This window comes from Eschscholzia californica, unplaced genomic scaffold (genome assembly GCF_041429995.1).
Source record: "Eschscholzia californica isolate CP2 unplaced genomic scaffold, dmEscCali1.0.p SCAF_4, whole genome shotgun sequence".
NCBI lineage: Eukaryota > Viridiplantae > Streptophyta > Magnoliopsida > Ranunculales > Papaveraceae > Eschscholzia > Eschscholzia californica.
This window is the reverse complement of record NW_028238461.1, coordinates 44933506-44956175: the sequence shown is the minus strand read 5'-3', so window position 1 is coordinate 44956175 and position 22670 is coordinate 44933506. Positions and strand designations below refer to the sequence as shown.

Below are 22670 nucleotides of genomic sequence, written 5' to 3'. Positions count from 1 at the left end.
CCGTAGTTAATTGTTCAGATCTAACCTGAAAGTGAAACCATATTGCTCTGGCATAGTTACAGTGTAACATCACATGGTCTAAAGTTTCATTTTCGTCACAGTATGTACGATTGTATATGTTACCAATATACCTGACAATTTTGTCCCTTATTGGTAAACTGTTTGTTCAACAGTTCCATAGAAATAGTTTTATGCGTGGTATAGTGTTCATATTCCAAATGAAAACCAGTTCGTTGTGTCGCGCATTGGTGCATTACTCACATTTTTCAAATAATTATACATTGATTTAACAGAGAAGTTACTTGATTTAGTGAGTGTCCATTTAGCAGTGTCCTCCTTATCAGCGTGATTCTTAGTATTAACTTGCAGAATCATTAGACTTAATAATGCATTTTTGAAAAGGTGAAATCTGTAAATAATTTCAAACAAGTGCACTAAATAACTAGATAAATTGTACTTTCTCTCGTGAACCCCAGAGAAATCCAAGAGGCCATTGTAATGGTGAATAGGAAAGAAACGATTCTATAGAAAATTACAAGTTAGATTGAGAGAATATTTCACCGCTCCACTTACATCTTCCCTAATTTAAAGAGAATAACTATTTCCGATGATTTTGATCTTCTGAACTGCGAATCAACTCGAGCATTCCCTAACTTTTCTTCTTCCGTAGCATTTTCTTTCCAAAGTTGATAGCCGCCAAATTAAAAATTTGGCCTGAACTTTAATGGGACAACCAGGTACATACCAATGTTTGGATTCGACCTCGCATGAACATGCTTAAATTAGGCCTAAATGTAACATGAAAAAAAGAAGATTGTGTTTGACCATTCTCAACGTATCACGGTTTTCAAGTTATCATGCTTCACAATTTACATTCTTCTCTTTATCGAGATTTCCTGTCGTGACTTTGTTTTTTTCTCTATTAGTCGCAATATGTAGATAGAAGTATTTAAGACATTAATTAAGTTTTCGATCGAGTTTTAAGTTCTTCCTTGGACAAAATTAGAGTAATTAATCAAAAATTTTCATTGTGATTACACTATGATTGAGGAAAAAAATATGACATTCTTATTTAAATTGTCTAACACACAATAACCAGTGTTGTCAACATAGAGATTTGTGTAACTTTCTCTTGTTTTGACTATGAATTTTACAATTACTAAACATTAGTTTTTCAATAAAAATGGAACTACAAATTTTAATACGCTCTTTTTCTACGAATCTCTCACTTTTATGCTGAAACTTACCACAAATTATTTTTGGAATAGAATCACACAAGATGTTCGGAAGCTTTCAATAGTATCGATCAAGCATATGGGCGAGCTTAGGGGTGGGATTTTCACCCGGCTGCCCGCTACCCATTGCGGGCACCCGGGTCCGAAATCACCCGTGGGCGCCCATGCCCGCGACAGACACATCCCGCCCAGCCCGACGAAAACTAGAGGGCGGGCTCGGGTGAAAATGCTCAACCGTGTTCCCACCCGCACCCGAGCCCGCAAGATGTGCCCGACAAGAACCCATAAGAATTACGTTGGGTACTTCAAGAATTTGGGTTCTATTAGGCCCATTCTCTAAGCCATAAGTTTACTTAGTAGAGCAGCTCCAGAAGCTCCCAGAGCTTGACTTAAGAGAGATTGGGTAGTTAATTTATAACTCAACCGCTTGGAAATCTTATGTACTTTCAATGTAAGGCTATAAACTAACACTCAAAAATTTCATTTCCCCTAGTGACATAGTCCCACACCGGTCACTTACAAGTGAAAAGGGTATTGCAAGGTTTCTATAAATTGGTTAGAGATATTGTACTTCCATTAGCAAGGCTTGGTAGCTTAAATGCCAAAGAGTGGTAAGGCATACAACTCTTTGTGAATTGATGTTTATGCTATACTTGATGCCCGATTTTTGTCCGAACCCGAAATACTCGAGCCTCTTAACGGGTGCGGGTGGACAATGGGCATACAAATTTTTAAAATTACCCGCCCGACTTACCCGAGAGCCCTAATTAACACGCTCTCGATCTACTCGACCCGCCCGAACCCGAAGTAAGTTTGCCTGTGGGCGCCCACCCCCAGGCGAGCTAGTTTAAAAAGGGAAATGGGGAAGTAGACTCTATATCATTCAATAATGAAATACAAAACACTCACCTCATTTTAATTGTGGATCCTAAAAAATCATTAGACTTAATAATGCATTTTTGAGAAGTTGAAAAACTATAAATAATTTCAAACAAGTGCACTAAATAATTAGGTAAATTGTACTTTCTCCCGTGAACCGCGAGAGCAATCCAAGAGGCCGTTGTAACGGGGAATAGGAAAGAAACGATTCTAAAGAAAAGTTAGATTGAGATAATATTTCACCGCTTCATTTACGTCTTCCCTAATTTAAAGAGAACAAATATTTGTGATGACTTTGATTCGTTGAACCGCAAATCAACTCAAACTATATAAGATTTCTACCAAAATTTCCTAATTTTCCTTCTTCCGTAGCATTTTCTTTCCAAAATTGGTAGCCGCCCGTGAACTTTAATGGGACAGCCAGGTTCGCACCGCTGTTGGATCCGACTTCGCATGAACGTGCTTAAATTGGCCTAAATGTAACATGCAAAAAAGAAGATTGTTTTTTACCATTCTCAAAATATTCACAGTTTGCAATTGGAGATAACCTATAACATAATGAACCCTAATAATCTGTTGTTGTTTGTTGAGTCAATTTCATTTCCTCTCTTTGGAGGACCATAACACTAGAAAGGGGAAATAGGAAAAAAAAAAAAAAAAAAAAGGCGAAGCATCATTAAACCATCCATTCCTTTTGAGCAGATAAACCAAAAAAGAAAGGATGAGGCTCTTCATCTCCTTTAACTATTCCTCACTGCAACCAACTCTTGACAAAGATCCCTGCTGAGTACCGATCCAAGGGCTGTAACGACGTTTCACTACCCGTAATGGGTACGTGTACAGGACACACTTAACCCGGTAAACCCTACCTGTCTGTGCCAATGGCACTAGCCCCATTTTCAAGTGATGACAATAGAAGAGAGAAGAAAATAGATCAGAAATGAAAGAACAAAACGTACGAGGACAAGCGCTTTACTCACACAGAATATTTACAGATTATGATCCTACCCAACTGAGCTGAGCACATAAACTACTAGGCAGTAAAGTTTCTAATAACAATAAATGAAGATTTCTAGGACCAGAGAATTCAAGAAGCATAATGAAAAAAGAACTTACCAATATTTCTTCAAAACCCTAGAACATACAACAATTTATATAATCTCTTGCTCCAACTTCTCGAAAAATTAAGGGGCGAAACAGTTCAAATCAACAAACATTTGAAGAAAAATTTAAAGTTTTTCGTTCAACAAAGATGTACTTACCCGGTCTCACTCGTTGCTTACCGAGGTTGAATTTTCCGACGACTCTGGTCTCCTCCTTTTCTTCTCTATGAATACAACATATTTATAAGGAAAAAATGGGGAGCCCTCGATTCTCTGCTTGAGAGCTAAACGATACTACCATATTTCAATCAATTCACTTGCGGATCTAACATCCCATTGACACCTTCCTTTTATGATGAATAGTAAGGAAGGAATGTAAATAACTGTTTAATAATAAAACAACATTTGAGCAAAATCTACCTCTCTGAATAACCCACTTCCTCTTCAAGTTGAGGGATGAATAAGAGGAAAATTCAAATGCCATCCGCTACAACACCCGTGTCAAGAAGAGATAACATGTCGGATCATCTCCATGATCTATGCGAGACAATGGACGAAAAAATTTCATGGGTTTCAGAAGGTAATTACTTTTCTACTTCAAGCATCCCCAAAGGTTAAGATAGTAAAATGCTCCATCGTTTCCATACAAATGGCTAATAAGTCCTCTAACTACACCATAAAGGTCTACAAGATTGTCACGAATTTTGGAGCATCACTTCTCCGTCCATCGAGTGACCGATACATATACAACGTCCCAATGGTAGAATCACCCGAGTTTTCTTCGATGGTGTTATCATCTGTATCCTCTTCCTCTACATCCCTAATCACTTCTACTACCAGAGACGGCATCTCTCGAGCAACTTTTTTGCAACCAGCAAGAGAGAGTTTACAAGAGGACATCCAAAGAAACCTCATGTTGTAATAATGGTGAAAACCAGAGAGCAGAGCTGCATTTCCAAACGGGCTATCTCTAATCTCGAGCTTCTGCAATTTAGGGCACCCTTGAAGAACATAAGTGAGCCCCATATCACTATCCCCAGCAAAAGCAACAGAAAGGGTTCTAACTAACTTCCCATACATCCCGATATAATGAAAAGCCTTATCCGTGAGCAAACCAGATACAGCAAGTCTTGTGAGCTTCTTACAGTTCCTAACTATAGCCCCAAATCCTTCGTCCATGGGTTCTCCAGTTATATGGTCTGGCCGGCGCCGTCCCATTATACATAGACGGAAAACCACTAGCTCTGGACAATTTTTTGACATGGCCGTAACCGCTGCGTTAGTCATCTGCTGGCAGAAATATAGAATGGATTGAAGCTTCCTACAACCCTCAGAAATTGCAAGAAGTCCAACTTCTGAAACGGGAGACTCACTATCCTCTTGAGCATGCAAGGGAAATACTCGAAGCTCACGAAGGTCCTTGCAAGTTTCAGCCACAGCTCGGAGTCCCTCATCACATACTGTGTCCAGGACCTGCATAGAAACAAATATAAACAATAACAATCATGCGAGAGAGAGAGTTATAAGTTGGCATGGGGATTGTTCTGTTATTTATGTTTCTATTTGGTAACGATACCCATTAAATCATGTTTCTAAATTTTGTTTATTCTTTCTAAAACTACATCATATGGTTCCAAGTGACTCAAATATGTTTCAAGTCATCAAGTACTTTCCATCTCATAAACTTGTAGAAGTACAATTATTCATCTTAAAACGAAATGAGAATAAATCAGAGAAGATACATACCCAGAATATCTGAAGCTTATGACAGTGACGAATAATTGGTTTAAGTTGCTCAGCGTCGATACTAGCATAGCTGAAGTTAAGTGAAGTTAGGTTTGAACATACGGGATAGATAGAAGGAAAAAAATCCGGATAATTGTCCCTGAATCCCGAGAGACAGATCAACGATCTGCAAGAATTGAATGCCGATAACAGATTCGCTTTTTCGTCTACTAGAGAAACGGTATCAGTTGGACTTGGACAGAATGACCCTGTTCCTAAGTGTGTTAGCTGCGGAGCTCTGATCATTAGTCGGTGGAGTTGTGCAGTGGAGATATAGATGTTCAACCTGAGCTTCGTTAAAGAAGGAGATCGTACTACCAACCGCTCCAAAGCTTCATAATTTATAGGGGATTCCACACAATCAAAAGCAAGCGTTTCAAGACAAGTCCGTGTTTCAGGAAAACAAGATATCCAATCTATTTCGTCATCCATCACTTCCGAATCAGTCAGATCAAGCACCCGAAGTTTTCTGAGTATACCACATTATGCAATAATACATATATCAATAAACTAAACAGTTTTCAGTCATGACATTCATTTAATTAGGTTAAATTCAAATCATTATGCAATGTAATTCATATCTAAACAGTCATTTATTCAAGATAACAGATCAAACTAATAAACGTTTTCAAGCGAGAACGAATCAAATGAAATAAAAACCCTAAAAAGTAGAATCAAAAGCTTAAAGAGGGGAAACCCTTAAAAATCAACATACCTGCACTTGCTGGCAATGATAGCAAGTCCAGTAGTACTGAATCCTTCACAACAAACAAGAACAAGTTCCTTAAAATCAGAAAAGGAATCAGCAACAAGACTCAAATCATCATCAGAAATAGACATTCTTTTCAGGCAAACTTTTTCTAATCGTGGATAAGCTGATGACATCTCAGTCACCCATGGAGAAAAATGAGCACCCCAATTCCGTGGAACCAAATTGAAATCAGCAAATCTAGGTTTTCCTTTTAATACCAGTGACTGAATTTTTTGAAATCTTCGGATCGCTCGGATCGGAGAAACGGCGTAACAGTTGCCGATAAAGAGCTCCGATCGAGTTAGGGCTTCGGCTTTATACCATGATTTACAAACAAGAGAAGCTGAGTTTCGATCACGACGAGATGTGAGAAAAAGAAGTACTGTTTCTAAAACGTTTTCAAGAACTTGATCGGGAAAAACTGAACAACAACCGCTTCCACCAACTCCATCTCCATCATAACCAGCAAGATCTGTTGTTGACTTTTCATCATTTTCAAACATCTCAGTTTGATTTTCTTCCTCTCTCATCTCAAAGTTTCTGATCTAAAATCCCCCAACTTATGAAACAGATTTACCAAATCTACAACTAAATTGAACAAAATTTACTTCTTCATTTTCAGATCATACAAAATCATCTCCCTTCAGAATCTTAGAGAGAGAAAGACAAACTTGGATTAGGGTAGGTACCCAAAATTTGAGAGAAGAAAAAAAGGCTTCAATTTTTAAGATTTGATGAGAGACTGAAGAAAGACTAGAGAGAGAGAGAGAGAACAAACATGTAAGTATGGGAAATGAATCAGAGATCTGTAAGAAGAGAAAGAGAGTTTAGAGAGAGAGAAGATTACTAAATTGCTTGATTTCTTTACTCACGTCACGTCTCTTTTTAGTCTGATGTCTGATTCTGGGTGCATTGGGATTCTTCATGCTCTTCACTCTTTCTCTCTCTATCTCTTCTTCCTCTTCTTTCTCTCTCTATCTCTATCTATCTCGACTCGTTCAGTTCAGAAAACCAGAGACCAACCACCATATCCTCTCCATTATTCGGGTTTTCAACCTTTTCTTTTTTGCTCGTTTCCCCTGAAAACGAAAATCAAAGGCGGAGTAAGTACTAGTACTTGTTCTGTTTTTGTTTTTCCTAAAAAAGGAATCTTTTTTCTTACCTCTAATATTTTTTTGTGTTTCTCTCTCTCTCTACTTTTTTTTTTTTTTTTTTATGTATAGTGTCCGAAACTATCAAACCATCACCCCTCCATTACCATAATTTTTAGAGTAACTATTTCTACCACTACTATTCGATTTTAGGACTGTTTAATGCTTACTACTTGTTTTAAAATAGATTATTTTTAATCAACTTATATTAGTATTTTTAACAAAAATGATAAGCTAGTCAAAACAATCGAAAATAGGTAGAAATGGGTAGTGAAATGTCATGACGAGCTTTCTCTTTTAGAGAAATAAATGGATTCGAAAAGAGAACTCAATTCCAGCACAGACAGATTAGCTAAATGGGCAAAGAAGAAAAACACGAGCAAAGAGTGGAAGAATGTACCTTGTATGTTAGTTAATAAATATTGTAATAACGTTGTTATTTAATCTATGAAAGCTAGTTCAAAAAAAAAAAAAAAAATAATTGGATGCTCTCGTCTTAATCGTTCACTTTTATATTTTGATCTACTTTATTTGAACATGGAGTCGTTGTTGTATTTTTCATTGTTGTGCGATGTAGTTTTAATTTAGTTGTGATTAATAAGTTTGATACTTGATTCCAACTAGTCTGTTAAAGCAAGTCGAGTGAGGATAGGGGTGAGGCCAAAAATTTTCGCCCCTAACATTAGGGGCGACTGAATGTCCCCAACATGACCGTTGGGGATGATCTTGGCCGCTGTAAAAAATCCAACGGCCAAGATCTTCTTCTATTTTTTTTTTGCTTTTTTTAATGTAATTAGTTTAAATTTTTTTTCAACTCTAAAAAAACTTCCACATTAATACATTGAACGAAAGTGTCGGTCCCGAATAATTTCTCAACATTGGAAAGAAAAATATTATTTTGAAAATAGTTCAAACACGTGTTTTGTATATACACAAAACCACACATGTTTCTCGGACACCAACAAAAATACCACACACGCATTTCCCACATAAATAAATTTTCGACTTCAAGAGAGGTTGAGATTGGAGCTGAATTTTTTAGGCTGAGCTGAGGCTGAGCTGAGGCTGAACTGAAGCTGAGCTGAAGCTGAAAATTTTGAGTGAAAAAGTAATTTTTCGGCCTAGATTGCCATTAGAATTACTCTTACTATAAATTTTCACAAAAAGTATTTCTATAGGGTAGTTTGGAGTAATTACTTTGGTTTTCATTTGAATATCATTTAAATTAGTTGCTTTCTATATTTCTATTTCTTTTACACTCTCTCTCTCTCTCTCTAGGAATATAGTGGTTCTTACTAATTTGTTGGTTAGTGAAGAAGGAGATTAAAGGAGTGGAGGACATAAAATTGATAAACATAATAGTATTTAATAGGTGTTGCTGAGTTAGCTTCTTTGTCACTTGTACCACTCAAATCTAATCTTCTATTTGAATCTTTCTTCTTCTACATTCTCTCTCTAGTCTATAAAAGACTACAACTTATATATCAACTATTCTACTTTCTCTCTCATCAAAAAAAAACTATTCTACTTTCTCTCTATAGTCTCTACAACTATTACTCCTCTTCATTCACTCACAAAACACAGTACTGGTTTCCTATGATGATTTTGTTATTTTCATATAAGTACATGTTAATGACTCTATTTGAACTATAACCCACACTATTTGAACTATAACCCACAGTGAAAAAACAATCATGAACAATAATAATGACATAGTTATAGTTTACCTAATTAAACATGATTAGCTAAGAAAATTTTAATGATTAAAGGTAATGTGATATTTAAAAGTTATATTATCTTTTTGTACTGTAATTTGGGGCTGCATTTTCCTAATTTACCCTTATTATTAGTTTTACAAAAGAATTCTTAAATTAGACCAACTACTTAAATTTACTCATAATCGTTCAACTCGTATAAATCATTTGATAGATTCATTTTTCAGAAACAACTTCTTTAAATGGCAATTTAAATGGGTCGTGATAGATCTCTTTTTTAGTTTTCACGATTTGAAATCGACTCGCATGTCTTTTTCTAGGTTATCAGCAAGAAACCGTTGAAAGTGTACATGATTTAGTAACATTATGTAGATGTAATTTCTTCTTTACATATATTTCTTTAAGTTTTAAGCAAAAGTTTGAAAAATTATGCTTCAAATGAAAAAGGAACCTAATTCAAAAATATTTGATCCAAACCGACGTAAAACCCAACTCTCACTACATTGTGTTCAATGTTTGCTCACAAATTTTTTTTGTCTATTACCGATATTAATGCGTTAAAGGAAGAAGAAAAGCCAATATAATGTTGGGCAGAAAAACACTTCTTATCCTAACACTATTAAAAGAATACAAGTTTGACAAGGATATGTGAAGTGATAAAAGTTGAATTTTTTATTTTTATTCTACTTCTAAATGATTCATTTTAGAAAATAGGAGTAGCAAAACTTTTATCTAACTTTTAGAGATAAGTTGAATAAAATACAGCTTTACGTTGACAATAAACAATAACGGGTAAACATAACGTCGTTTATTCTTCTCTCTCCTACACATTCCATCTATTAATATGAATTTTCTCTCTTGGACCATTTTGATGGGGTTCTATCGGAAAAAAGCCAAGCAATTTTATAAAAGCAAAACTTTGCACTTGAACTCTTTAGGGTTGTGAATAGTCTATTTCTTGATGTTGCACATCTTCATAAAGTGGCATAATTGATTGCCTATTCCTCATGCCACGAAATCAATTTGGGTATCGGTCATTTTCCAAGTGCTAGTCCAACATCGTCTTGCTTTTTCATGTTATTTTCCTTCTAATTTTCTATTGTTGACTCTTTTTGTGTTGAAATACTGTTGTTTTGACTTTTGATGAAACGTAAACTAATGTTAAATTTAGTTATTTTAGAGTTAGTGTTGGAAAAGGATTTTTTAACCCTCTCAAGTATTCATCAAATAAAAGTAGACTTTTTTATTTGTTGAAGAGATGAAAAAAGATTTTTTTTTTTGATGAAAGATGAAAATAGACGTAGGAGTGCAAAATTATATATTCACATAATTTTTTTTTGTAAATACAAGTATTCATTAATATATCAAGAATTACAAACACAATTTACTTTTACGAGAGTTCGTGTTTTGGAATGTCTGGAAATCAACTCATTGTTAATTTCATTAAAAACTTTTTTTCAATAAAGACTACTAAGCTATCATTCAACCACGGATCACTCATCTTGCTTTTTAAACGTGTTTTGACTAACTTCGTATCTGAAAAAGTTCTTTCAACGGAGGCAATTACAACCGACAAAATTAATGGTAAGGTGATAAGCAAATAAACTAAATGATATCCTTTATCTCTCTTAGTTTCCACCATTGTTCTTGCTAGAGTTCCAATCTCATCTAAATTTGAGAATCATCATTCTGTTGGCTTTTCTTTAACCATTCCAACATCCGCTAGCAAAGGTAGCACGACTAAGATTACCTTTTTCGGCAACATAACAAAGGTATCTTAACCACTATTTATGATTATTACACTAAGACGGATGCTGTGCCTTGAATCACTGTCTTTAGGAAAATTGTTATGCTTTGGTTGAAATAGGTCAAGTTGCAAATAACATCTACAATTTCATCTTTATATTTGTGTTATTGTATGGGAAGATGAGAGATTGAGTCAATATATTTTACATAATTATCAAAAAAACCCTTAACATTTTCAAATAACTAAAATGTGTCATAATATTATATATAATTGTCACTCCTGTTTAAAATAATATGACTAATTATTCTTAAGGTCATTTTGAAAACAATTATTCCAGAAATACCCCCGTGTCCATTCTTTCACTTATCTCTGTACATTTACTTCCTCTCTCTAGGATACCATGGCCTTCATCTTCTTCATCTTCTTCTCCATCAAGGTATGTACAGTGTTCGTTTTGATCTTCGACGTTGGCATGGTTGAATTCGTATTTCTATTGATGTAATCACTTATATTCGAATTTTCCTTACTTATATCTCTCGGTTAACTAGTTCGTCTTAGATTTACATGATTTTTCGCCTGAGTTGTAACTTGCTCTGGTTGGATCTATCGAGAAATTCTGCCAAGAGATATGATTTATATGTTGGTAACACATTGAATGTGGATTTGTTGAATGTGGACGCAAACTGTTCGATGAAATGTCTGAAAGAGATGTGATTTCTTGTGACTTCTTTCATTGTGCTTATGTCAAAAAAAAGGATATGGAAGGGGTAGTTTAGTTGCTTGGAGAAGACCTCCATGAAAAATCATATGGGTTGTGAACGCGACACGGGGGGAAAATAGAACATGCAGTTACCAAAAGACCAGCCCCCAGGACCTAGAAATATCATTTGTCCAAAACCCCGACGTGTTACTAGAGAGAGTCCATGTACTGTTGAGTACTTGAGTGTTAACAGCCTTGAAAAAGTATCTACGCTGAAAAGGTAGGAGTCGTGACTTATCTCTTTTGTTCAAGTGTTAAAATCACTTCTATATCAATTGGATCCATATTTGAATATCAAATTCTTAAGCAGTCAGGTAATCACAATATGCAAGCTCAAGTCATTCTAAGTTTATATGCTAAACTGATTCACTTTTTAACTTTTTTAGCTATTTCATAAACCATATAAAAACTTACCTTTATCCGCTTAGAAGATTTGCCGAGCTATCCTGACTGCAGCTTCTGTTTTTTTCTTTTTTTCTTTCTTTTCCTTCTTTTACATGAAAAGACATGTATGGATGAGGACAATCAAATGCAGCAACAAACATGGGTAAATCATAGGCATCCAATTGATGCAAAAGCAGCTAGAGGGATTCCTGGACTGCATTTTCAGACTGGAAGGACACTGTTCCCATTAGATGATGGAAGATTTGGAGAGTTCCATTTGTCGGGTATCATGGGCGAAGGTTCAGGCCCACTAACTCTTTCAGTTAATTTCCGCAGAAAGACATCAATTGGGCGAAGGTTCAGACCCATTTAATCATATCAAGACTGCCCGGAATTGCTGTGAGGTTTTCATCTTTATCATTAATTGGTTCTCTCTTCATGGTTACGGAAAATGGTGGTCTCGTTGAATATCAGTGGGACACATTAGAAGGCTGGAATTGGATCGGACATGGAGCCCCATACAACAATTAATCTTCATCGGTCCTCCAGGACCATGCTTCCAACATAGTCAACTATTTTTAGTTGGTTCCGATGGATATGTTTCCAATCACAGAGATAGTATGTCAAATTTGGTAGAGTACATACTACAATGAAGATTCATTGTGGTTAATGTTATTTTTACAGATCTTTTATCTTTTTTCATAATACCGAACATGGGTTCTGATATATGGTTGTTGATATTTAAGTAGAATACAGTGCACTTATAACCACGTGTTTGCTGAACTTATTTGCAAACACTTGTTTGCAAAAAAGATTATTGCAAACACTTGTTTGCAAAAAAGATTATTGCAAACATGTGTTTGCAGAACTTGTTTGCAGAACAGATTGTTGCAAACACGTGTTTGCAGGAAATGTAAGGGAAAAAAAAGCCGTTTGCAAACACTTGTTTGCATAACAGATTGTTGCAAACACATGTTTGCATAACAGATTTTTGCAAACACGTTTGCATAACAGATTGTTGCAAACACGTTTGCATAACTGATCGTTGCAAACACGTCTGCATAACAGATCGTTGCAAACACGTTTGCAGAAAAACGTAAAGGGAAAAAACGCCGTTTTTTTCTGGGTTTTTTTTTTGAAAAAAAAATATTGAAAGTGGATCTTGTTAGAAAGCTAATGAAAAATCATTTCTAAATATATAATTTTTATAGAAATCCGACATCTCAAACAAAAGTTATATCGATTTAAAATTTAAAGAAAAATAAAAGAATTTAGTTACACAAAATGACAAAAAAGGGTATTTTAGTATTTGCACACTTTTTGACCTGAATAATAATTTTCAAATGTTTAGTGCTTTTCTACTCATTTTCAATATTATTTTGACCTTTCTAGTAATTACCTCGAAGAATATGAAACATTGGTATTTTAATAAATCTAAAGAAATGGATAGGGCATATATTATATGAATATATGACTTTTTGTTACGACCAAAGTCATAACCAAAGAACTTATTTTTCAGATAGGAACTGTCCTATAACCGAAAGTTTGTAGCTAAAGTCATTTGCAATGGTACAATTGGTTACCGACTATTTGTCATTGATAAAACTCATTTGCTACGGTTTTAGGCCGTAACAAAAACCCTACGATTTCTTTTGTGCCTACCGCTGAAATATTTTGGAAGGATCGTGGGGCCGCACCCCCTTGGTTCATTCCCTGACTATATTGCCCATTGCCTAGCTATCGATTCACTTTGATTTATTACATTTTTTTTGTTGAAATGATTTATTACATTTTAGCAAACATGGTCCTATGTTTCTTTATGACCTACATGATGTTAACTTTGAATTAGCAGATATTTTTTCTTTTATCTGCATGATTAACAAATCAAATATTTAGCCTTATTTATTTAACAATATACTTACTTCTCCCCTGTCCTCACTAAGTTAATTGTATTTTTAACATTAATATTTTTAAATAAGCGTGACAATTACATTCAAATAAACATCACATTATGTTATTATAGAATAATTATCACATTTTACGTCATTGATGCATCACAAGAATAAAATAAACACATAGTTGGTATAAAACACTTCTACGTGAGTCATACTTAATACCCCAAGAGTACTAATTCCAAAAATAATAACCAACAAATTAATTACCGATACTTTATTTACACCTGTAAACTGCATAAGATAACTTAAGAGAATACATCTCTAACCTCAAAGAATCAAACGTACCAACTCTTGACTTTTATAAATATTGTGGCAATGAAGTGTCCCTTACTATTGTAGTAGAGTTTAAAATTGGAAATATACGGACTACAATGACATTGTGAAAGTTAAGCAAAGGACACCACCTTTTAGTGTAAGCATAAACGGTGATATTTTTTTTCTAGTAGCCTTTATACCTACAATAAAAAGGAACTAGGATATTTTGTGGTTCCTGTCTCATAAATCAACTATTTTACCACCCCAATTCATCATTCTAAACCCTATATCTAATTGAATTAATTACGCCTGAAAGGGCGAATGGAACTTCTTAGAGACCATTCCGGATAACATCATCATCAGCCAAGAAGTGGTCCATTCTTTCAAACTCACCAAAGGTTCGAAGAGTTATTTCGCCCTTAAGCTGGACATGTCAAAGACCTTCGATCGGATCGAATGGAACTTCTTAGAGACCATTATGGGCCGGATGGGCTTTAATTCCAAGTGGATTAGCCTTGTGCACACTTGCATTTCCACTTCGTCCATGGCTGTTCTTATTAATGGTCGTCCCGGTCCTACCTTTAATGTCAGCAGGGGTATCCGGCAAGGTGATCCCTTGTCTCCTTTTCTGTTCACTATTGCTATGGAAGGTCTTAGTCGCCTTTTGGAAACCAATAGTCATTCCACTCCCTTTCAGGGCTTCCCGATTCCTAAATCCGACATTACGATGAAGCATCTCCTCTTTGCGGATGATTGCATCATTTTTGGTTTGAACTCTCTGGACAATATCACCACCCTTAAAAATATTCTGGACACCTTCTGCTCTGCCTCGGGTCAGATGATCAACTTCACTAAGTCTACCATATTCTTCTCTAAAAACACCCATCCGAAATTCAAACGTATGATCATTCGTGATTTCAAGGTCCATCAATCTTCTAATCTTGACAAATACCTTGGCACCCACCTCTTCATTGGTGCGAACAAACGGAAGTTGTTTTCTTCCCTCATTAGTCAGATCCAATCTAAACTCTCTAAATGGCAGATTTCTCTCCTCTCTCCCGCTGGCCGCGCTATTGTTATCAATACTATAGCTGCGGCTGTTCCCCGATACCAAATGCAATGCTTTGTCATTCCCAAGGGCATAAGCAGTCGCATTGAAGTTCTTCAACGAACTTTCTGGTGGGGAAAATCCAAAACGATTCATACCATTAACTGGTCCGCTATTTGTCTTCCTAAGAAATTGGGAGGTCTCGGCTTCCGGTTACCAGCTCTGGATAACCAGGCCTTTTTGAGTAAGTTATTGTGGCGACTTCTCTAAGATACTGGTTCTCCTTGGGCCAGGATTCTCAGAGCGAAGTATTTCAACAGTGATCATAAACCAATTCGTGCCAAGAACCATCACTCGTGGTTCTGGAAATCCATATCCAAGCAGGTGGATAACGTTACCAATTTAACCTTCTGGGATATCAATAAAGGAACTAACATTAATATTTGGTCGGATTACTGGATTCCCAACCACCCGCCGCCTATAGATAATACCAATAATAGCAACCTCACTAAGGTCTCCCAACTTATTATTAATAACCAGTGGAATACGAATATGATTACGCAGTGTTTTAACAGAGATATATCTAATTCCATTTTGAGCATCAATCTGCAGGAACACATGGATGACACGGCTCAATGGTCCCTAACCAAATCGGGTAAATTCACAATCAAATCCATGTACTATTATTTACGTACGAAATATAATGAGTATAATATTAAATATTGGCATTTCATTTGGTATCTACCGGTCCAACCAAAAATCAAACTATTCCTGTGGAAATGTTGCACCAACAGTTTACCTGTGCGTAGTATTATTGGTCGATTTACTGATCATAACTTCGAGTGTACTTTCTGTCGAGAAACTGAAACGACTACTCATGTTCTTTTACATTGTGATTTAGCTTCTGTGGTTTGGTTTCACTTTAATATTATCTCTGGCAATATTACTAATCTGGTTGATTGGATTACTTCTTGAAAAGTTCTTGATGAGCAGATCAGCGGTCTTTTTGCTAATATTCTCTGGCAGATATGGAAAGCGAGGTGTGATAAATGCTTTTCGTCAACTAAGATTTCACCTATGATGATTATTAAACAGATTAAAAGCACTCCAACTCTACTTAAGGATTCGGTAATTACTTCCCCTCAGGAGAGGAACTCCCTCTGGTCCCCACCGACAGCGCCTTTCATCAAGATTAATGTCGATGCCTCATTCGTGGAGGGCAATGAATTTGCGGGAATTAGTAACGTAGTGTTTGATGATCAAGCATCTTTCATAGCGGCGACGGCATGTAACTTCAGAGGACAAAACGCAGAAGAATGTGAAGGCTGGGCAATCGTCAAAGCGCTTCAATGGTCGGCTACAAAGAACATAGCGTACCTCCATATAGAAAGTGATAATAGTAATATTGTTCAAATGCTCAATGGTAAACAGGCAGATATTGGGTGGCAAACATTCAAGCTCTTCGACCGAATCCGCCAACTGGAAGGAAACTTCATCAGAATTATTTACTCCCACGTCAATAGGGAAGGTAACACTAGAGCGGATCAGTTGGCTAAATGGAGTCGCCTGCATGGAGGAAACTGGACTTGGCTTGCTCGATCAGATCTTCCTGTCGCCTTACAGTCCTCGTTTGTGTAGTTCTTGCGTTTTGTAGCTTTCTCCTCAACAAAAAAAAAAAAAAAAAATTGAATTAATTACGACTATATTGTGCATTGATGACGATTAAATTGTTATTTATTTTACTTACTCTTTTGAGATTATTAAACACATTATCAACATTACTGAATGTTTTTTAAATTTACAAATTTAGAGTAGTGGATGAATTTGACAATTTGTGAAAGGTCGGGATCCTGAAGATGGCAATGCAGTATTTTGTGTCGTTGATCTTTATAGAAAGTAAAAAGTGGACAACCACGTCTGGCCATCTCGACTATTGTGATTCCCTTCTGATTCTTTAGGACTGTTATTTGCCTTCTTGAATTACTTCATATATATATAACTTAGAAGAATTATTGTTCAGTCTAAAATAACTTGTCTGATTGTTAAAAAATCTATTACAATATCAATATGGTAATTTGGGCCAAAATAATATGGTGAAAAATGACAGTTTAGACCAACATAAACATTCACATCCAAAATATTTGCCCACATGCCAAGGTAAAGTTCACATTTTTCAGGTGGAGGTTTTGGGACATGAATAAAAATCTTCGGAAGACTTAGGGTACATATTTATTTTTGGGCCAAAAATTTATATGGTTGTCTCTTGCCTCCCAATCTTCTTCATCTTCATCTTCCTCTCACCCCAACCCCCACAAATTCCAGTCATTATAGACTCCGCCTACCATTTTCATCTTCAGTCTTCTTCTTCTTCTATTGGTTGATATGTCTTATTCTTTGATCTCAAAACATACCGGTGTTTTTATGGAAAAACATGTGTTTTTCGTACAATTAAGAAAGTGATCAAAGCAAACACATGTTTTTTTCTTCCAACTACAAGTATTTATTGGGACAAACAAGTATTTATCCTACTTGGAAAAATTTGTATCCCCCCAAGTCTACGCCACCTTGGAAAAATAAATACAGGAGTACAAAACTTTAGATGGAAATTTTTTTTGTATCCTCCCAAGTCTACACCACCACTTATTCTCTTTGTGGCGACAAAAGTCGCTGACAGACTGTCATCTCTAACGACTCCTAAAAGATTCACATCTTCTTCTACTTCTTCATTAGAGGTGTACTCGAGTCGAGCCAAGCCGAGTAGTAAGATGTTCAAGTTCGGTTCGTGTATTTGACTGTCGAGCTCGAGCTCGAGCTCGAACTCGTTCGAGTAATTGTCCACTTGTTCAAGCTCGGTTCGTATAAGTTTGAAAGAGCTCGAGCTCGAACTCGAGCTCGCATTGTTTTAAGCTCGTTTATCAAAATACTTCAAATTAAAACTTTCTAAATCATCGAAATACTTCAATGATCATTTGTCACATACAATAATAATGATTAATGATTCATATTCCGATAATTTTTTAATGGTTGATATTTCATGTACAAGTTTCAATACTAATACGTAATTAAGTACAATACTATTATAAATGTATGTTAAACGAGTTGTTCACGAGTAGCTCGTGATACACTAAAGAATGTTCAAGCTCGGCTTGTTTATGTAAACGAGCTTGATTTTGAGCTCGTGTTAAGCTCGGGCTCGTTAATATTCGAGTCGAGCACGAGCAATAGTCGAGCCGAGCTCGAGCAGCTCGTTAAGAGCTCTGCTCGTGTACACCCCTATTCTTCATCATCTCCTCGCACCACGTCACTTCCTATTGTCACCACCATTTTCTTTTTCTTCCTCCGCAAACTAAGAAAGAAGAAGACAAAAATTCAATGGTAGTAAGAGGAGAGGAATAAGACAGAAAATCGATCCTACTGCTGGCGACCCGTGATGGATGGCGTAAGGAGAAGAAGTGGTAGAGGTCTGGGGAAAGATAGATTATGGTCGGGATCAATCCAAAAAGAAAAGATGGACCGGATCTAACGTATCTCGGACTCTACCCCGTACCCGGAAGATAATCCGAATGACATCCCCCAATCCATCAGGAGAAGAAGACAAAAATTTCGGTTTATTTAACGATTAATTCGGTTAATTTGACTTCAGATTGACGAAACTATCCTTACTCTAATAGCATATTGTCATTATTATCCTGCAACTTCTTTCTCTCCTGAAACCAATCCTCTTTTATAACCTCTTTCTGTTTTTAATTTTGATCTGATTGAAACAACTGAATTAGGGTTTATTTTAATTTCATTTTCAGACAGTCAATTGATTTGATATACTTCACTTTCTCACTGTTTATGAACATGGGTATGTACCAAATTCATCTATCTCTATCATTTCTATTTGGTTGATTTATTAGAAAATTTAGGGCAATGAAAAGTTAATGGGTAAAATTTGTTTTGATTCAGAAGGAATGGATTCAGTTAGGGATGCAATTGGGAGATGGGGTAAGATAGTGGGAGAAGCAACTAAGAAAGCTGAGGATCTGGCTGGAAATGTTTGGCAACATTGTAAGTTTCTAACTGGTTATATCATTCATAAATGTCTTCATTAATATGTTATATTGATAATGAACAAAATACGATTGAATCAGAAAAATTACAACAATTATACAACGAAATTCTATTTTTTCGTGGACAAGGTTTTCTTTTTTTGGTTATTTTGCTTTGTTGTTTTCTAGAAATTTAAAATTTACCGTAAATAAACAGATAACGATATCGATTGCAGAATTGTTGTATGATTCTTGTGCTAATAGAATGACACAATAGAAGAACGAGATACGGTAAGTCTGGAGAATATAAACAACAACATACTAACAACGTAACCATTTTTCCCAAATGGAGAACTAATCGGATGGCTCGCTTTAAGATTGTCGGGCGCGCTTTAGGGAACCTTTTAGAAGGTCCCGAAGCGTGCAGTCCAATGTATGCTGAAGTTTCATCTTGCTTTAGAATCTTGTCGGGATTAGATCTAGATCAAACATATGGCGTTCATTCTGTTCATTCCCTTTTAATCTAACAATTGGAAACACACTCGACATTCAAATCAGCGGAACCATCATGTTTGTTCGTACGTTGTATTTCTTCATGCAACGATCAACATAAGCATCCCTACAACCAACAAACATGTCCCTTTTACATGTGTACATTCGATTTTTATATATTGAGTCAGATCAACTCCATATTTTGGTTTTTTTTTTTTTCGAGTGATAGAGCACTGCTAGGTCTACAATTTAAATATTGAAGAAACTTTTCCAACCTTTTAGAGAAAATTAGTTTTATAAATTTCAGTCATTCAAGAATCATTTTGAAATTCATAATACTTCTTGTTAGTTAGACTATGTTCTACTGAAGTCGTTCTATAGTATAGACAGAATAGGTGATATGAGAATGCACACCTGGCGTAATTCGTCTCAAACCAAGAGGTTTTTTCACCTCGGACATTTCCATAACCGATTATTTGCGTCATGTTTGTACGAAATATAAGAAGTAAGTATCAACTAACTTCGATCTTTCCTGAATTCCGTATACCCGAAAAACAACAAAAGGGACATAGAAAACCCTGTTCCAAACTGAATAGGCTTCTTATTCCTTCGGCGTTTTTTGTTCATACCATGTTTGTAGTTTGAAGCTAGAATTTAGTAGAAGAAACATTTCCATCTTTTAACATAAGGGACTAAATTGCTTTATTTGACAAATCAGTGAAAACAGCTCCTAGTGTGACTGATGCAGCTATGGGGATAATTGCTCAATCAACAAAAATTCTAGCTGAAGGCGGTTATGAGAAGATTTTTCGACAATCTTTCGAGACGGATCCTGAAGAGCAACTTCAAAATTCATTTGCTTGCTATCTCTCAACATATGCAGGTCCAGTTATGGGAACTTTGTATATTTCTACTGCAAAAGTTGCATTTTGTAGTGATAACCCTCTTTCATACAAAGATTCTCCCCAAACGGAATGGAGCTACTATAAGGTATTTTCAACTTATATGTATTTGTTACCGATATACAATGGAAACCGGAAATAGTAATAGTTTACCTATATTATGTTGGTTTTAGCCTCACATTGGTTTCGAGAGGAGGTGGTGGTCAATTTACTTGCCCAAGACCACTTTGGGCAAATAAAGCCCATCGACCATACCCGCATATTGCATGACAACTCAAGAGGTATCAGACAATGTGAATGGAAAGAGCCAAAATGAGGACACGACCTTACCCATATATTTTCTCGTCTAGTTCATTTATTCTTTCTCGTTCATAGAAAATTTACTTTAAGATCAAACATTGTTGCGTTATACATTGACGACGGTAACCTTGACCACTATTTTATATCCCAAGTAAGATTGTCTGCAAGTACACATTAGATGAACATCAAAATCTCACATTATCTTGTTTACCCGGTCGGACAAGAGTGTTCAAGTACCTAGTGGTTAAAAGTACGAAAGTCGAAAGGTACTCATTACTTATAGGGTTTTTATATGAAGAACGGTAGTAAGATTCTAGTTCGAGCTATTTTGCTTCTCCCGTATCTCAAATATATAATGGAAATTTCCCACAACAAAATGGATAGATGAATAATGTCTTTATGGTACTCAAATTCTTTTTTACATGTCATGTTTACTTCATAAGCAGGTAGTCATTCCATTACATCAACTTAAAGCAGTCAATCCTTCTGCAAGCAAAACAAATCCAGCTGAAAAATACATACAAATTGTTTCGGTTGACGGCCTTGAATTTTTGTTCATGGGGTTAATGAATTACGACACCGCTGATCAATGCTTGCAAGAAGCTTTACAATCCCGCAACTTACATTCGGTATGAAAGTCTTAGGACAACATTCATTTTCCTCATTTTATGTGTATTTTTGTTCGACAAAGGTTTCGGTATGATATAATATTCTTACATTTTTTTGTATGAATATATATACATGTATACTTTTATTTGATGTTCCCATCTTGATGAGACTTAGTCACTACAGATTTTTGTTTTCATATGATATAGTTAGGAAAATTACAAAATTTTGGTTGCTTGATTGTTGTGTTTGATCTTGATTAACATGGTTTTAATTCAATGTATTTTCCAAAAAGATTTTGTAGTATACAAAATTGGCTAAGTTGTTTATTTTTACTAGGTTTCCACTGCGTCCTACGGGCGCGGTAGATCCCGCTTGGCTAACGCCGTTGTAGTTGATTACATCTGGATTTTACGAGTAAGTGTTTTCGGGCATTCTCCGAGTGTACGTGCACCGTGGGATCTATGATCACGCCGTCTGACATCACGTCGGGTCGAGCTTACACGAAGAAGTACATGCACATTGTGTTCATTCACCATATGGGGACACGCGAGTACCTACCCAAATAATGAACGCCCAGACTTATACCTTACATAAGAGCATCTCCAATGCAAAACTCAAACGAAACTCTAAAAATCTTATGTGTCGAGATTTAAATGTCAATCTCTAATTTTTCTCTTTCCTATTTGTCAAGATTGAGATCCTCTATTCGAAGGACTTCTCCAATGCAACACTCTAAAACTCCAAAAATTGCTTATGTGGCATTTTTTTTCATTAAGATATATGAAAATGTTAAGTTGGCACTTAGAGATATCTCAAGAGGACACTCTAAAAATGGAGTGTCCTCTTGAGATATCTCCATTCCACCCTCGACAAGTCATCTGAGAGATTTGAATGAGTTTTGCATTGGAGATAAATTTTAAGATAAAAACTCTAAAAATCCTACGTGGCACTCCGAGTTTTTAAGATTGAGATTTGCATTGGAGATGCTCTAACTGACTAAGTTGAGTTGTTTTAATATGTAGGATTTTATTTTGTTTTATTTTTTTTCCAGATCTGAAATCTAAATTGGAACACAATTCAAGATTTAGATGTTTGTGTTTTTATTTAATTTTAAAGAGGCGTCTTTAGATTACCCTGAATGTGCTCCCTGATAGTGTTATCAGCGCCTCTTTACTCGAAATCATTCTCAATTTTGTTTTGAAGGGTGTCAACATTACTTTAGAAAGGCGTCTCTAAATTATCCTCAATACATAATGAAGTTTTAATTTTTCCTCACCAAAACCAAATTATCTTGTTCCAGGGCCGGCCCTGACTTTTCGGTGGCCCGAAGCGAGGTCTGAAAATGTGGCCCCTTCTATCAAATTGTAAAACGTATAAATGTACTATATGAAAATCGTAAGTACCGCAAAATATTTTCATCATATTTACATATAACAAAATAGTTTTTTTGATAATTACAATCAATGAAATTTTGTTCTTCTTAAATTTTTCGATGCAAAGTTACTAATAATCATCGAATAATCAAGACTGTCAGTCATATCCTTCTCAATAGATAATATAGCAAA

The 22670-nt window shown here is 35.7% G+C and overlaps 2 protein-coding genes across 2 annotated transcripts; one reads left to right on the top strand and one right to left on the bottom strand.

Moving 5' to 3' along the window:
• Positions 1-3214: 3214 nt before the first annotated feature.
• On the bottom strand, positions 3215-7039 carry LOC147545068 (transport inhibitor response 1-like protein). Its single transcript, XM_086672807.1, has 3 exons — positions 5718-7039; positions 4964-5471; positions 3215-4690 (listed from the first exon to the last, which is right to left on the bottom strand). The coding sequence occupies exons 1-3, from the start codon at positions 6281-6283 to the stop codon at positions 3902-3904; spliced, it is 1863 nt and encodes a 620-aa protein (XP_086528933.1). The 5' UTR covers positions 6284-7039; the 3' UTR covers positions 3215-3901.
• An 11438-nt stretch (positions 7040-18477) lies between these two features.
• Positions 18478-21406, top strand: LOC147545067 (GLABRA2 expression modulator-like). Its single transcript, XM_086634806.1, has 4 exons — positions 18478-18618; positions 18720-18821; positions 20013-20284; positions 20943-21406. The coding sequence occupies exons 1-4, from the start codon at positions 18609-18611 to the stop codon at positions 21129-21131; spliced, it is 573 nt and encodes a 190-aa protein (XP_086490932.1). The 5' UTR covers positions 18478-18608; the 3' UTR covers positions 21132-21406.
• Positions 21407-22670: the final 1264 nt, after the last annotated feature.

Bases quoted from the DNA above. Each gene is read 5' to 3' on its own strand.
- LOC147545068 (XM_086672807.1), bottom strand. From the start codon at position 6,283: ATGAGAGAGGAAGAAAATCAAACTGAGATGTTTGAAAATGATGAAAAG. The intron at 5,472-5,717 runs GTATGTTGATTT...TGGTATACTCAG, and splicing joins ATCATTGCCAGCAAGTGCAG to AAAACTTCGGGTGCTTGATC. The intron at 4,691-4,963 runs GTATGTATCTTC...GTTTCTATGCAG, and splicing joins ATAAGCTTCAGATATTCTGG to GTCCTGGACACAGTATGTGA.
- LOC147545067 (XM_086634806.1), top strand. The intron at 18,822-20,012 runs GTAAGTTTCTAA...TTGACAAATCAG, and splicing joins TGGAAATGTTTGGCAACATT to TGAAAACAGCTCCTAGTGTG. The intron at 20,285-20,942 runs GTATTTTCAACT...CTTCATAAGCAG, and splicing joins CGGAATGGAGCTACTATAAG to GTAGTCATTCCATTACATCA.